At 37.1% G+C, this 16236-nt stretch overlaps 1 protein-coding gene across 5 annotated transcripts in view; it reads left to right on the top strand.

Annotated features, from left to right (window-relative positions):
• Window positions 1–823: 823 nt before the first annotated feature.
• Window positions 824–16236, top strand: part of atp9b (ATPase phospholipid transporting 9B) — a 43358-nt gene continuing 27945 nt past the window's right edge. For 4 of the 5 annotated variants that reach the window (XM_014411234.3, XM_014411232.3, XM_014411233.3 and 1 more), the window contains exons 1-6: window positions 824–949; window positions 9223–9396; window positions 13322–13472; window positions 14603–14716; window positions 14975–15083; window positions 15672–15730. In XM_014411234.3, the coding sequence (XP_014266720.2) occupies window positions 870–949; window positions 9223–9396; window positions 13322–13472; window positions 14603–14716; window positions 14975–15083; window positions 15672–15730 (687 nt within the window). In that variant the 5' untranslated portion in view covers window positions 824–869. Of the gene's footprint in view, window positions 950–1383; window positions 1456–9222; window positions 9397–13321; window positions 13473–14602; window positions 14717–14974; window positions 15084–15671; window positions 15731–16236 lie in introns of all 5 variants that reach the window. The other variant, XM_024798351.2, reaches the window with a different exon arrangement.

The following is a 16236-nucleotide window of genomic DNA, read 5'->3' as shown; positions in this document are numbered from 1 at the left end:
CTTAGAAATCACAGCCAAGAATAAGCTTTTTCATTTACTTTTATCTCTTTCAGCAAGGATTTTTTTTTTTGGCAAACAATAAAATGGCCCTCATAAACTAACAGCTTTAACAAATTGATTCTTTAGCTTGACTATATTTTATCATTTTAGTAGAACTGCAAAGCTACGTCTGAAGTTTTCAATTAAATCTAAAAACAACCATCAGTAATAATAATAATAATAATAATAATAATAATTGTAGTATTTAAACAGGTCAATGAGTTGTGTTATCTGTAATTATTTAAATCAAAGAAAATAACAGAAAAGTAAGTCAGCAGTCAACACTAGATTTCATAAAGGGAGACCATGTCAGCCAGTTTCAAATCAAAACTTTAGGAACAAAATAAAGGCGTATATTTTGTTAAGTAGTTTCTATAAATTCGGATTAGAACAGCTGCTTCTCAAATAATTTCAAAATCATATGCAAAAAGCAAAATATACCACCTATTAAAGGTATCGTATCATCCTCCAAAGTCTTATTTTAGCGTAAGCTATATTTATTATTTCACTACACTGATTAAATCCGCGTGCAACCTTCGGTTACATCTTGAAAGCGCAGTTTTCGCATTGCTACATTCAGAAAAAGCCCACTTTGTTTTTTTTGGGTTTTTTTTGGTTTTTTTTGTTTTTTTTGCACACACGCTGCGCAAAACAAGCGTTGCGTGAGATGAACCCCCCGCCCAGCCAGTTTGTGCTCTCTAATCTTAAATTAGTGAAGCAATTTTTTCTTGGCATGACATTCATCACTACGACATTTTTAAATGCCACGCGAATGCAGCACAAATCCCTACGCTTTTTGCGTGGCATCGCATAGGTACTGCCCAGCCAAGATGGCTGACAGCATCCCGTTAAATCCGGTGCGGAAGAACTCGAAGAGAATCCCGTATTACAACTCAGCCAGGCTTTCAAGGTATGGACGGGGTAGCTGAGCTGTTTTTTCTGTCTCGCACTAAAGCGACAGTCTTGTTGTCTGACACGTTTATGTGTTTTTGCTTTGCTTTTGCTTCCCGGGGCTCGGATCTGTGTACGGGGGTCGTGCTTGTTAGCTTGTTTTGCTAGTAGTGCTGTTGACAGCTCATTAGCGGTTTCTGCTTTGACAGCTGTTTGATTTTATCACACCGCCCCAGGTAAAGCTAGAAACCTGCGCAATATGTGCTTTTGCTTTTTTACAAGTTCCATAATTCAGCCTGTCAGTGTAGCATATGTTAGTGATAGTTATCTGCTGTGTTCCCTCGGGCTTTTCATTTAAAGTCACACGATAGCTGTGCTGGCGTACTACGTCACATGATATATGAAGATAGTTACTTTCTGTAGTCGTGATTCACCATCTTGCTCATCTTTCAGAATGGAGGAAGATGAGCTAACACAGTCCTCAGGGTGAGGAATGGACAGGAAGCGAAGTAGGCGCATAACAAGGTACTTGTAGTTCAAGAGCATCCACAGCAAATAGCTTTGGGTCATGTTAACGTATAGGCAAGTGGCTAATTAAAGGTGGAAGGTAAAACCTCGACCCCTGCAGGGTTAGAATTTGGTGGCCAAGTTAAGATTTAAGTAGAAAATGTCCTAGTATGTTTCACGTCCACTTGTCTCCTTTGGTCACGGCAAACATAATAAAAATTTCTCTTCTTCCTGTGGTGAAAAACATCTAGTGATCTTCTTTAGGATGACAATGCCTCCACCCATAGGGCACAAGGATTGGCTGGTTAGTTTAACGAGTATTAGAATGTTATAGTTTCAATAACACAAGATTACAACCTAGTTGAATTCCTATGGTAGATTTTTGAGTGCTGTACACCACTGTAATCAAGTAATCAAAACAGGGACTTGTATAAAAATCTAAAGCTAAACTAAAGGTTTTCTAGTAGTACATGATGGTTTAGCAGTTTAAGATGCCTTATGGGCTGAGAAACAGAGAGGTACTGCTTGCTAATACAAGACAGGTATGCCGTAGTGAAAAGACTGCTTTATCTTTATCTTATTTCTTTTTTTTTTCTTTTCTTTTTTTTTTTTTTTTTTTTTTTTACACTAATAGGGACCACGTTTTACAAAAAACATCAAGTTGTGGTGGAAAGGATTAAAACTTAAGTGAAACCATAAATGGGTCAGTAAAGTGTTTACTGAGGGTACAGGTTAAGGGTACAGGTCAATTTATCATTCATCAAACAAAGTAAACAGAATTTTCCAGCCTTCTTTTTTTTTACAGTGAGCTTCAGTCATTGATGACAGACTGCCTAAATCAAAGTCTGAAACTTGTTGCTCCGAGGTGCCAACAGCAGCACTAACATTACAATGCAATAACAGTGACAAAACATTATATGTAGCAACACAGTTTAAATCAACTGTAAGCAAAAAAAAAAAAGTGGCCTAGGTAGTGTTTTTAATGGGAATTTTAAGTCAAACTATAACATAAATGCTTTATCCTTTAGTTCAACAATAACTAAATCAAATAAACCATGCAACATCTCAGGAGCCTCCACAGTATTGAAATTAAAATATATTTTATACTTGGGGATGTTGTGTCTTGGGTCAGACTTATCAGCCAGTTGCTTAAAACCCTACTTTTCCACTAGCTCTTCCTGTCATATGAAGTGCAACTAGTGAGTGCTCCAGTGAGTCATTTGTTTACTTTTGGGTCACTCCTCACCAGCTGCTATTATCTCGTCTTTCATAGCCTGGTTTTACTGGATGGTGTGTTTTTTGCTTCAAGTGGAGAAACGAGTTTGTTTCCACCTTTAGCAGAGACAGTTTTCTTGCTTATTCTGCAAAGCATTGTGCTTTTTTTTTTTTTTTTTTTTTTTTTTTTTTTTGGAGGCTGTTGAAGTAGTTCGTTTCTAAAATGTCGTCAGAGGCTGATATGTGGCTCTTGCTGTCAGAGATGTCTGGGCTACACTTGTTGTTGTTCGCACTAAGTATTGTAAACACCTGGCACAGCTCTATCCTTGATATCACATTAATGACACATTTTTATAATGTAAAAATATGTACCCCATATTATTGTGGAAGGTGGCACAACCTTAGAAGGATTGTATTGTCCCATGTGCACACATAAATCACAGACCTCAGCAACTGTAAAAGGTGTTTTGTAGTGGGTGGTAGTAATGTGCAATTCAACTGCAGTATATTAAAAGGCAAAAGTATTCAGTTTTATATACAAGGAGTGCAGAATTATTAGGCAAATGAGTATTTTGTCTACATCATCCTCTTCACGCATGTTGTCTTACTCCAAGCTGTATAGGCTCGAAAGCCTACTACCAATTAAGCATGTTAGGGGATGTGCATTTTCATTCAAAATAGTCAACAGGGTCGCAAGAAGCGTGTGGGAAAAACCAAGGCGCAAAATAACTGCCCATGAACTGAGAAAAGTCAAGCGTGCAGCTGCCAAGATGCCACTTGCCACCAGTTTGGCCATATTTCAGAGCTGCAACATCACTGGAGTGCCCAAAAGCACAAGGTGTGCAATACTCAGAGACATGGCCAAGGTAAGAAAGGCTGAAAGACGACCACCACTGAACAAGACACACAAACTGAAACGTCAAGACTGGGCCAAGAAATATCTCAAGACTGATTTTTCTAAGGTTTTATGGACTGATGAAATGAGAGTGAGTCTTGATGGGCCAGATGGATGGGCCCGTGGCTGGATTGGTAAAGGGCAGAGAGCTCCAGTCCGACTCAGACGCCAGCAAGGTGGAGGTGGAGTACTGGTTTGGGCTGGTATCATCAAAGATGAGCTTGTGGGGCCTTTTCGGGTTGAGGGTGGAGTCAAGCTCAACTCCCAGTCCTACTGCCAGTTTCTGGAAGACACCTTCTTCAAGCAGTGGTACAGGAAGAAGTCTGCATCCTTCAAGAAAAACATGATTTTCATGCAGGACAATGCTCCATCACACGCGTCCAAGTACTCCACAGCGTGGCTGCAAGAAAGGGTATAAAAGAAGAAAAACTAATGACATGGCCTCCTTGTTCACCTGATCTGAACCCCATTGAGAACCTGTGGTCCATCATCAAATGTGAGATTTACAAGGAGGGAAAACAGTACACCTCTCTGAACAGTGTCTGGGAGGCTGTGGTTGCTGCTGCACGCAATGTTGATGGTGCACAGATCAAAACACTGACAGAATCCATGGATGGCAGGCTTTTGAGTGTCCTTGCAAAGAAAGGTGGCTATATTGGTCGCTGATTTGTTTCTGTTTTGTTTTTGAATGTCAGAAATGTATATTTGTGAATGTGGAGATGTTATATTGGTTTCACTGGTAAAAATAAATAATTGAAATGGGTATATATTTGTTTTTTGTTAAGTTGCCTAATAATTATGCACAGTAATAGTCACCTGCACACACAGATATCCCCCTAAAATAGCTAAAACTAAAAACTACTTCCAAAAACATTCAGCTTTGATATTAATGAGTTTTTTGGGTTCATTGAGAACATGGTTGTTGTTCAATAATAAAATTATTCCTCAAAAATACAACTTGCCTAATAATTCTGCACTCCCTGTAGTTGCAGTTCACAACAGTAATCTCCTCAAGGCATTTACATTCAAGGGTAAAAAACCATATGATATTACAAATAAAACCCCACCAATCAGATCCCTTATGGTTAACACTTGGCGACAGTAGGAAGGTAGAACTCCTTTTTAATAGGAACAGATATCCAGCAGAACCAGCAAGGGGCATCTATCTGCTGTGACTGACTCGAAGGGTGAGGGGATGGTACCTCACTGAAAGAAAAATGGTAGAGTTGTATCTAGCTTGCTTATTATGCCGATAAAATGGCTTGTATTCTGCCAGTGTAGCTCTGGCAGTTCATGTTAGACTGAGTCTATTTCTCTAAATTTGTCAGCACCAAGTCTAAAATAAAGAGCTTAGTTTCACTTGAAGTGCATCGAAGCAGAAACACCAGTGCACACCAGTGTAAAAACGCAAACGGCTATGTTGCCACGAGGGCAGGGATTCAGGACAGGACAATAAATCCCACTTTGTTTCTAAGACCTGTAAGTTGTGTCTAATTTTACTATATCTCCTACTATGGCTAAAAGTACATTTAAACTTGGACTTCCTGGGAAAATCCTCTGCCACGTTGAACTCGTTTCTCATGATAGTGATGAAATTAATGTGGCAGTTTATTGATCCCTGTAGAGGAATGATGAGAGCTGATTTTCTCAAACTGTTCCAAAGCATTTGTCCTGAAGCTGATGGAGAATGCTTTCCCACTGACACTCTGAGCAACTGTTGGCAACACCGTCAACGCTGCACCGGAGAGGCAGAAAACATTTTTACAAAGCAGCCCACGTTTCCCACAGGCTTGAGTTATTATGTAATCAGATGTGGGTGTTCCATTGCAAGAAACACTGGCTAATAATCCACTTTTTTTTTTTTTTAGCAAGTTCGAATGGTGTGTAAACATATCGCACATTTTGGTAACAGTGAAACATTTCCCAGATCATATGACTCAAAGCTTTGAGCACAATATTTACAGTTTAACACTACTACCTTTATGTTTATAGATCTGTCTAAAACAGTCTTTTTTTTTTCTTATCCTCTTTAACAGTTCATCTCCCTGCATATTGTCATTCAATCAGTGTTTGTTTAGTTATAACTTGAGAAATCTGTGTATCTGTATCGACTGTTCTGCTCATCAGGTTCAGACTTGGCATAGCTGGGTCTTTGGCTATGAAGGGAAGGATTTGGGGTATGTGACCAATGCAAGTGTCCTTGGATGCAGTGCTCTAAAAAAAACAAAAAAAACACTGCTTACTCTGAAGGTGGTGATGCTATGCACAGGATGTGTGCTGATTGATTGAAAGATTTGCTTGAACAAACAATGGATTGACAGCAGAGTTCACCATGAAGGGGAAAAAGTGTGAAAAGAATCAAAGGTCAAAAATAAAGAAGTACAAATGGTGTTTGGAGTGAACTGTTCTGGTGGTTTTGAACACTTGGTTTCTTTGTATGTTTTCACTTCTGTAATCAAAAGAAACACCCAAAACAAACAAAAAGTAGCCAGTAGTAGTTGTATTTTTGACATAACCATTGATGACAACACACTGATGCAACATGCGGATACTAGTCTGCAAAGCTCTGTGTAGGATCAATACACAACCTTTACAAGACACTGAAGTGCAGTGCTGAGTGTGTGAAGTCATTTGAATGAACAGGTCTTACTTTTGTTTCTCACTAGAAGTTGTTCTTGAATGTCAGTATTTCCCCTACAGTGACAGCAGCCATGTGTTTGACTGTGCTTGTGAAGATATTGAATGAAAATCTTGCATTCCCAAGTCTCAGAACCTTAATTTTGGACATGACAACTAAATGCCAAAATCCTGACTTAAATCTTAAATTTTAACCCTAAAAAAAACTCTTTTCTTAGGTTTGTTCTTTCTGATAGTAATAAACTCAAACGGGTTCTTGCAAATACAGCTGAACATAAATGTATTTAGTTTAGTGCCTCATGCTATAAAAAGGCTCCTGAGATCATGCTGCAAATCCAGGACATTTGTTGGTGTTACAGTTTATCAAACTTCTTTAGGGATTTAATCCATCCATCAGCAGGCCTGCAATACTAAATACCTTCACTCACTTATGTTATTTTAATAAGCAGTTTATATTTTCAATAGCCGTAATCACTCAAACACATTTGGTATGTGTATGCATGTAACTGGACTTTTAAAATAATAACTTAGTGTGTGTGTTTGTTTGTGTTTTTAGTGGACATCTATAAATTGTTGCTACAAAAATGAACTGGGTTACACTCTTATATGACAATTAAAAATTAATTGCTTGCAGCTGAACTTCATTACTATATAGAGACAGAGTTATTTAGCTTACCTTCATTTAACAGAAAGAGTAGGATACTCGTTTTGGTGTTTAAAAAAAGTAAATGCCATATTCATGAACCCCCCTGTTGTAGTCCCTTAGAATAAATGGCACCTCCTTTTGATGCTCAAAGTGCCAAAAGAAAACTTTGAACAACTCAGGAGAACTTTCTTCTCATTATGACTCAGTTATTTGAAAATGATCAGGATGTTGTATGAGGAACTTTATTTTTTGTACCAAACTATATGTGATAAGCACTTTGCTGTGCAGAAATATGGGTGTATCATGACAGGATATAAGCATGAACAGATTCCTGTTTGGCTAAGTTACAGCATTTGTTACTGGCATGTTTCTCTTGGCTCAGATGTTGTTGGACTTACAAAAAAAAGCGCTGCAATTTTTTTTTTTTTTTTTTTTTTTTTTTTTGTTCAAAATCTCATATAAATGAAACAAACTTTAAGATTAGTTCTACCAAATTTTATTTGACAGAAAATACTTTTTTTTTTTTTTTTTTAAATGATAAATAAAGAAACAAATACTATAAGCATGTGGGGGGGGAATGGTCTGGACTGTGATCTGTCCAAACTGTGATTTTTAGAAGTGAGGAACCAAAACAAATACATTAACTGGTAGTAGTTGCTACACAAGAAATAATTATAACAAATATTTGTTTTATGATTTGTATGATGAATTTTACTCTTGTAAAATTTCTATTTCTATTTGTGGTGAGGCTGAATTGTGTTAATAGGGTTGTATTTTATGGAAAACACCATCATCATAGAGGGTGTTGATTTTGTGGAGACAATGAAGTGAATGTATAAACCAGCCAAGCCTGGTGGTGCACACCTTCTTCCCTTGTTCAGAAACAGAGCTTTGGGAGTTTCTGTTCATATGGGTTATAAATAGGTAACAGGTTGTTTTGTAGCAGAAAGTCCTACAAGTGGCATTATCTCCGGTCCTTCAACTAAAGTTGCAGACGCTCTCAGCTCAAACAAAGTCTGGCTACAGCAGGCGTCTAAATGTTTTACTGCTGGGGAGGGCCGCATCTGTGAGTTTGGACCTTAAGCTCTTAATCCTGCTCATGCTACGTTTGCTTGCGCGCATGTCCACGTTTATTTATTTATTTTCAATAAAGGACACTCTTGTACAGTGGAGTGACCTTTCAGTCTGCTTATATTGTATTTTTTTTTCTAAATGTATTTGATAAAAATAAGTTCTGGTTTCTAAAATGAGATTTGAAGTTTAATTAAAAAAAAATCTAAGCAAAACACAAACCTCCCCAAATGTTAAAATTGAATGATGTTAAATTTGAATTAATTCAGATTTGTTTGTTAGTTTTTTTTTTTTTTTTTTGTTTTTTTTTTAGTACAGTAAATTTTATTTACTCAGAACATCCACCTCAGTATAATACATGGAAGATCAGTACTTGTATGTGACATTGATCAGAAAAATGTTATTAATCTTTTCAGCTTTATTTTGCCTGTTGCTGATATGAGACTCTGAATCTTTTACTGCTATATTTAATTGGCATCCTCATTTTCATCACGTAATCTGGCAACTATAAATATTATTGAGGTCATTGCAGGGTTGACGTGACCACAATGTGTTTTTTGTTTTTTTTTCTTATAAGAATCTAGACATTTATTAGAGAGCGTCTCATGAATAAGGTAGTATATCTTCTCAACGGTGTTTTTAGTGTTTATTATGTGAAAGTGCTGTTGGCTCTGCCCTTCTAACTAGCTTTAATCTTGGCTTTTCTCACTGAATCTTGCACATCTTGTACTTTGAAGTGCTTTTTTAGTATTTATTTATTTTTTTACCTTGAGATTTCCTTAAGTATAAAGTTGGTCATAGATGCTGTTACTTGTTCACACTGCTTGGATATACTGTTTTTGCGATTTAAGATTAAAAAGGTTGAGTTTAATGTAATGAATAGAGTACTTTTTCCTTTTTTATAAACTAGTAAAGTGAACTTTGACAGTTTTTTTCAAAATTTATTTATTTTTAGTACAGTCTCAGCAGAGAATGTGAATACTTAAGACCTTATTCATTTGTGTTTTTGGACACAATCTGAACACAAGTTTGTTTTTGTTTTTTTGCCACTCACGTCAGGGACCACAGATTGAGTTGTACACATCAGACTTCATGTGCAGTGGTTGGCACAGTTATGAGATGCTGAATTTTACAACTAAAACAAATGAAAACACTGTTACAAAAAGGAATGAAGCACAAGAGTTGCTTTATCGTGTTGTCATAATTTTATATTTAAATTGTTTATCCATTTCAGCATGTTTCTAAAATTGTTCTCCAACACACATACTTACCCTCGTTCAAAGTAACTGAGTCTTCCTAACACAGCTTACTGTTCTTTCAGATACTCTTTAGAAGATGAGCCCTCTAACTTGGATGAAATGCCCCTGATGATGTCGGAGGAAGGCTTTGAGAATGACGAGAGCGACTACCAGACTCTACCCCGGGCCAGAGTCAATCAGAGACAGAGTGGCCTCGCCTGGTTCCTCCTGGGAGGATGGAAAGTCCTGTGTGGGAGGTACCTCTGCACCATTGTTGTTAATATGTTGATTTAATGATTTTTTTATAGTGACGGTTTAGGCAAAATATTGATAGTTTACATTTTGGGTTTATGTATCTGGGTGTTTTCTGATTATTCACTCAAGCCCTGCTATTTTTTAATAGGAAAATTCAATGAAAGCATTTTAAAGCAAAAATAGATTAACCATGTTTTTAGTGAAGTTTCTATTTCTGACCTCTGCTGCAACCACATATTTTTTACCTTCTGCCAAACACTGCACCACCTTCTTGTATGTTTTCTAAATAAACTTAAAGGAACCTGTAATATAAGTTTCTAGCAATTAGACTACTTGAATAATATTTGTAATAGAAGCTTGTCCATAACAGATCTGTAAACACACAAAAATAGATTGCAAGTTCACTCTGGGATATAAAATGGATTGTGCTTGTAGCCCAGTAGTCTTTGCTAAATAACATATTTTCATAGCAAAATACTCGGATATGTTTTGCCAAATGCTTTACTGATGTCGCCTTATTTTTAATCTACAGACTAGAGTAGTCCAACTGGACATTTAACATTTCCGAGAGTCTTTCTGTAAATGCAAGCGTATTGTATAATGTCAGCAAGCATGCTTGTGATGATCAGTTTGGATTTCAAACGCACCGGTAGCTGTGCATGAAGTGCAAAGAGAGGATAAGGGCATGTTTTTTTGGTCGGGTTCCTCGATGCGCACCATCAGTCCAAAAAGATTTTCAGGTCAAACAGAACAGGGTGGTTTATCCGACTAATGATTTATTTGACAGGTTTTGCCCTCTAACGACGCTCCTTTCAGGCTAAGAGGACTGTTTGTTTGTGTACATTTAAAAACACTTGTTTGTGTAGTACTCCAGTGCCCAAAACGTAACATTCACCGCTGCTGCAATTTCATAGCATATTCGGTTTTCAGTTCAGTTTTGTTGGTAGTGGTACGTGTCCAATTGAAGCTGCATATTGATCCCCCTCCCCATCCCCCCACTAATGAACAAATCGGATTTTTCACAGCTGACCAGTTTGATGCTTTCCAGTAATTTTATGTGTGCATAGTGTGGGATTATAAAACACAAATAATTCACAGTGAATAAGCCCCGACTGTTCAAATGGCATATTATTTGAATAGCATTCATTTGCTCAAATAATCGCTCTTATGAATCTGGACTCAGAGTGCACAGAGACAGAGAACGTCGAGGCCAATACAAACAGGACTTTTTACCAAAGTTGATTTATTTAGTTTCATGTTTTGCCAAGTTGCTTAAAATGTGGAAAAGCCAAGCCGTTCAGCATGACGGTATACACTGACACTCTCCCCTCTTTCCCCCCAGGTGCCAGTTTAGGTCATGCTCAGATCACGCTGCTCTCATTGAAATTTACCCGCACACTATGCCACTGTTTGCGTTTGATATCAGATATGGGAGATAAGCCCCCATTGTAGTCATTACCAGGTTGATGGAAAGTCACTTACTTTTTGAAAAGTAAATGTCAATCTGAACCCGTCTGTCGTTATTGAGTTTTGATAATATGGTGGTAATGATGTTAGTGCATACAAGCAGAAATGGACTAGGGGTAAAACTACAAACTGCATATAAAAGTCAAGTTGTTACATCTGCTGCTGTGTTGGCATTTGTTAACTGTGGAGGTGCAACACATAAACATAAATATCGGCTTCTCAGTGCTCAGTACCAAACTAATAAAATATTAAAAATGGAAGTTCAGTAAAAGTAAGGCACAGGCACGCGTGTCAGTCGAAGCAACGCTCCACTATTTTTAAGCCTTGATAGTATCCAAAAATTATTCAGTGTGGAGTTGTTATGATGGAGGAAATTACCAATTGTACCAGATTGCAAACTTACATTTTAACATGTATATCATGGGAATTGATTCACTTTTTGAATCAGCCCCAAGTGGCCACTGGTAGAACTGCAGTTTTTAGCTTTTTTTATGTTGCCTTCTTTTTAACCTCAGAGGTTGCTGTTTGGGTAAAACTAACAAAACTAATGTGTGTCAACCAATTTCATGCAGTAGTTTGGTTATATACATGCAACATGTTTGACTCTTAAGCTTAAATTGATTATCCAGCTCTGAACTTGTCTGACTTTTAACATAATTAGCAAGGGATTTCCCACCAGGAGAGATGCTAACCTTTTTAGATGATTCATAGCGTTAAAAGCAAAGGACCTCTTTATACAAGTGGGTCAAAAAAAAGCCTTGAAGATCTAATTTACACTGATGAGACCTGGAATATAAATCACATCAGTACTGTAGGACGCAGCAGAACACAGCTGTGAGGCTCCATGGCTACTAATGGTTTAACAGCTGAGAACGTTAATGAGAATGAATAAACCAATTTGAAGTGGACGTCACGGTTGCGTCACTGTAGTTGCAGAAAAACAGGAAACTGGTGAAAGATGCAAGAAAACTGGTGAATCTAAGGAAAAAGTAAAAATGTCTTTTTCTGCTTCTTTATTTATTGCAGAATATAAATGAAGAGAATAAGATGGCCTGCTGTTTGGTTCGTGTTTGCAGTTTGGATAAGAATTGTTTTTCTTTTATATATAGTATTTTTTTTTTTATATATATGTTTACACACACAGTTGCTGTTGAATTGTGAGTTATTGATATTTATAGAGCTAGTTGAGTCTCTCTATCGCTCACATTTATATTACTAATGTAAATTTTTGTTTCATTTTTAAGGGAAGACAGTTGTGTTGTCTCGATGTATCAGCAGCAGCCATACCATCCTCTCCCATTGCACAACCCCCTCATTTAAATGAACATGTTTGAATAGACATATTCACTCAGTGTGCACCACTGTTGCCACAAAGAAGCTGGCTTTACTTTGGAAACCCCCACCTCCAGTTACAAAAGCCCAATGGATTACCACATGTACTGATATAATTAGTAGGGAGCTATTAGTGGCGTTACTGCACAGTGCTAGAGCTGGCACTGTTTAAGCATTGTAAGCAAGGAAGGGCAAAATCACAGATTTGCTTTAATCGCTTTTTCTATGTATTGCTTAAATTTGTATCCTGTGTTGTGCAAACTTGACAGAGATCCTCAAAGTCGTGTATTACCACAGAGTTTATTTTCTGTTTATTGGTTATATTTTTATCTTTATTATTTTAAGCTCTATGTGTCCGGAGAAAATTTTGAGAATTTGTGACATCAATAATGATTTAAAAACAAACTCGCGCAGTTACAGAGTGATTACTGAAATGTAAGAAGGCTGAAAATACGTTTTAGACTCTGGTTGCTGTGACAAATATTAAGTTGAATTTTAGGTTTTCAAAAATGTTTTTTCTTATTTTGAAAAAATCATATTCTGCGCAGGTTCTGGTTGGTAATCTGTTAAAATGTTACTAAAGCTGTCAGGCAGTTGTAGTAAAGTGTAAAAAAAGTAAAATAAGGAGAAGTTTAATGATTAATTTGTTAATCTTTTTCAAGCTGCATATTTTTTCAATAGCCTTACCTATGCTCCTTTTTTTTTTTTTTTTTTTTTTTTTTTAAATAAAGTCACTACAGCGCATTTTATTACTTGGATGCCCTTTTCTTGCACCATCTACTTCTCCTTCATCCCTTTACCACAACCCATATATTACAAATATTGACAGTCAGTATGTTTCTTTAAAAATACAGAATGGTTTCCAAAAAGCCCTTGAAGCAGTGTGTAGCTCACCACATGCTAACATTAAAACCTGAAAAAATAAACTGTTTTATATATGTAAGATGTTTCCTTTTAATCATCTGTTAAATTTATTTTGTGACCTAGTGTGGAACTTTCTGACTCCCCTGGTACAAAAAAATATCCCCAAAAAGCCATAAAGGCAGTTCTGTCTTGTTGTTGTAATTTTTGCTTTTTTTTTTTTTTTTTTGGTCTGTTTTTAATCATATTGACATCTTCTTTTGTAAGCTGCTGTGACTGTCTGGCTCATATATGTCGGAGGAAGAAGGAGCTGAAGGCAAGGACAGTTTGGCTCGGCTGCCCTGAGAAGTGTGAAGAGAAGTACCCCAAAAATGCCATCAAAAACCAGAAATACAACATCATCACCTTTGTGCCTGGGGTGAGTGGCAGTAGCTCCCACACAACCTGTAGCCTGCTTCAAATGAACTGTCTTGCTTTGGTAACTGAATTCGCATTTCGTGCCCTGATCTTTGCTCTTAACGCAGCAGTTTTTTCTTTTATCGAGTCCATGCTCCCAGTCTTTATAGTGTCTACAGTACAAATTCATCCTTTCAGTTGAAATCAGTCATTTATTTTCACTGATTAACAGACTGTAATGCACAGGAGCTTTCACTGGATCTCATTGTTAACTATTCTGTCATTAAGTTAAGGGTTTACTCTGTAGGGAACAATAGAGATCCATCAGAGTTACTTATTAAAAAGCAAATGGTTCCTTGATTAAGAGGGCTGCCTTCAGCCCAGGCCATTAAATGTCAACTGTCTATTAGAGACGTAGATATTCTCGTCGACGGTGAACAAAACGGCTGTTTTTCTCCCTCCACTTTGAATTATTAAATACACACGAATTGAGTTAGCAGTATGCATTTTCCCCTAAAGGTCAGGAGGTTCATTAACTGTAGAGCGTCGTGCATTGATCCCATTGTCTCTGATAATCTGTGACTAGACACTGGACTCTCATTATTGCAAACATTATTCAAAATTTGACCTTAGATGACTAGAATACTGCGATCTCCCTGGTGATAGATGGCACATTAGCAAAGAAGCTTGAGCCGCTCACAAGAGCTACTTTGGTATGTGTAATATAAGAGCGTCTCTGGTGATTTCCACCTGAAATGGTATCTGATTGAGTCAACCTCATGTTGATTTATCAACACAATGCGCCTGTTTTCCTCCTTCATTTGAAGCTTTGGTCACGCAGTGCAGGATTATTCTTGAAAGTTTTAGGCACTGACATCGTACCTAGTTGCCCTTACATTTGAAATCTGCACCCTGCGTGCCATTTGAAACAGACGTTCTCAAAGTGTCAGAGTTTCCATTAGGTTAATGTAAAGTTAACAGCATTAACATGTATCTTGTTCCCTCTTGGAACGTGTACAGTAACCCATCCCGTCTGGTTTGTTTCTGCTGCTGCATCCTCTTTTATCTTGTCTGCAGCTGTCGTCATCTTTGACTCACCTTGCTGACATGTTCACTCACCTCGCTGAATCTTTGTCTTCTGTCCCCTCTCAGGTTCTCTACCAGCAGTTCAAGTTCTTCCTCAATCTTTATTTTCTAGTGGTGGCCTGCTCGCAGTTTGTGCCATCACTGAAAATCGGATACTTGTACACATATTGGGCACCTCTGGTAAATGTTTTTATGTATTTATTTTTGATCTATCAAGTTGTTTGCAACTAAATTAAATGTACAGTGAAGCCAAATTAGTCGTACTATTGGAATTCAGCAAGAGAATAAACCCATATTTTTCCACTTTTTACTATTGCAACAGTTTTAAGTGAGAACCTGCTCCAATTTGTTAAGGTTAAGCAAATGCCAGTGTAGTTTAAATGAATGGATTTTATTATTGATAAAACTCCGTTTTTAAAGCACTCCTTTGTCGATCAGGGTTTTGTGCTAGCTGTCACAATGGTGCGGGAGGCTGTGGACGAAGTGAGACGTTATCAGCGAGACAAAGAGATGAACTCTCAACTCTACAGCAAACTGACAGTGAGAGGTTAGTGAGACAACTGAAAGAGACCTATTCACCTTCCACCTTATTCGTCTAGCTGTTTGCTGACATTATGAAGACTCTTATTCCAATGATTGAGGCTCCATGCAATTAAAAGATGGCTTTACACTTGCAACAGAAGTCATTCTTCTCACTGTAATTGCATTGAGTCTTTTTTTTTTTCCTTCAAATTTATAAACACCTAAGATCTGTGCCTTGTGTTGATTGTAGCACTTCACAGCCACCGTGTACATATGTACATGTTTGCATGTAATCACAGTGAAAGAGGAAGGTTCTCAGCGGATATTGGGGTGGTTTAATTGAGAGTGACCTTCTATGTCATTGTTTTTGTCTGACTCTGACCAGAGATGAAAACAAAAGGGTATTACGTTATCAAGCTGGAGATAATCAATTAGAAGGTGAGAAGGGGGGAAAAAAGAGCAATAGCAAAAAGTGGGCTGTGGTTTTAAGAGTCGGCATCATTTCCATGGGCCAAAAATCAATATCTGCATTTTATTTCATGACATAATTTAGTTTGAAGGTATTTCAGAATACAAGTCTAGAGTCTTTCACAATTTCTGTGCTTTTCCTTAGGTAAAATTCAAGTGAAAAGTTCAGACATACAAGTTGGAGACCTGATCATCGTGGAGAAGGTAAATCTCTCCTGTCTTTACCTCTAGATGCCTCTGCACGGAAGGATTCAGTTAGGTGTATTTGCTTGATAGGTGCTGATTTGACTCATTTTTTTAAGCTATTTAAAATATATAAAATAGGAATTTGATAGTTTAGCCGACATTTTTGGAATTTATTTTCATATACGATGAAAAGATGTTTGTTTAAAAGTAAAAGCAACCACAAAAAAGGTTCTAAATCCTTCAAAACATTAGCTTGAGCTTATTTTATAAGCATTTGCATCTTTGCTAACAGGCAGATATTATAAAACAGATTAATGGATTTGATTTAAACAGTACGGTGGGAAATGTGTTTTATTTTTTTGAAACTTAAGATACATTCTCAATTCTAAAAATTTAATTAAAAATGATCAATTTGTGATGTTTGGTTCTAGGTCAATTCCAGCTCCAAATTTTTATTCTTGGACTCTTAATATTTTTTTTCCTTCTCTTCCTTTAATGCCACCCTGTCTTTCTAGACCACTTTC

Source organism: Maylandia zebra, linkage group LG22 (assembly GCF_041146795.1).
Source record: "Maylandia zebra isolate NMK-2024a linkage group LG22, Mzebra_GT3a, whole genome shotgun sequence".
Classification (NCBI taxonomy): domain Eukaryota; kingdom Metazoa; phylum Chordata; class Actinopteri; order Cichliformes; family Cichlidae; genus Maylandia; species Maylandia zebra.
The sequence above is the reverse complement of the archived record's forward strand: the minus strand, read 5'-3'. Positions and strand labels throughout refer to the sequence as shown.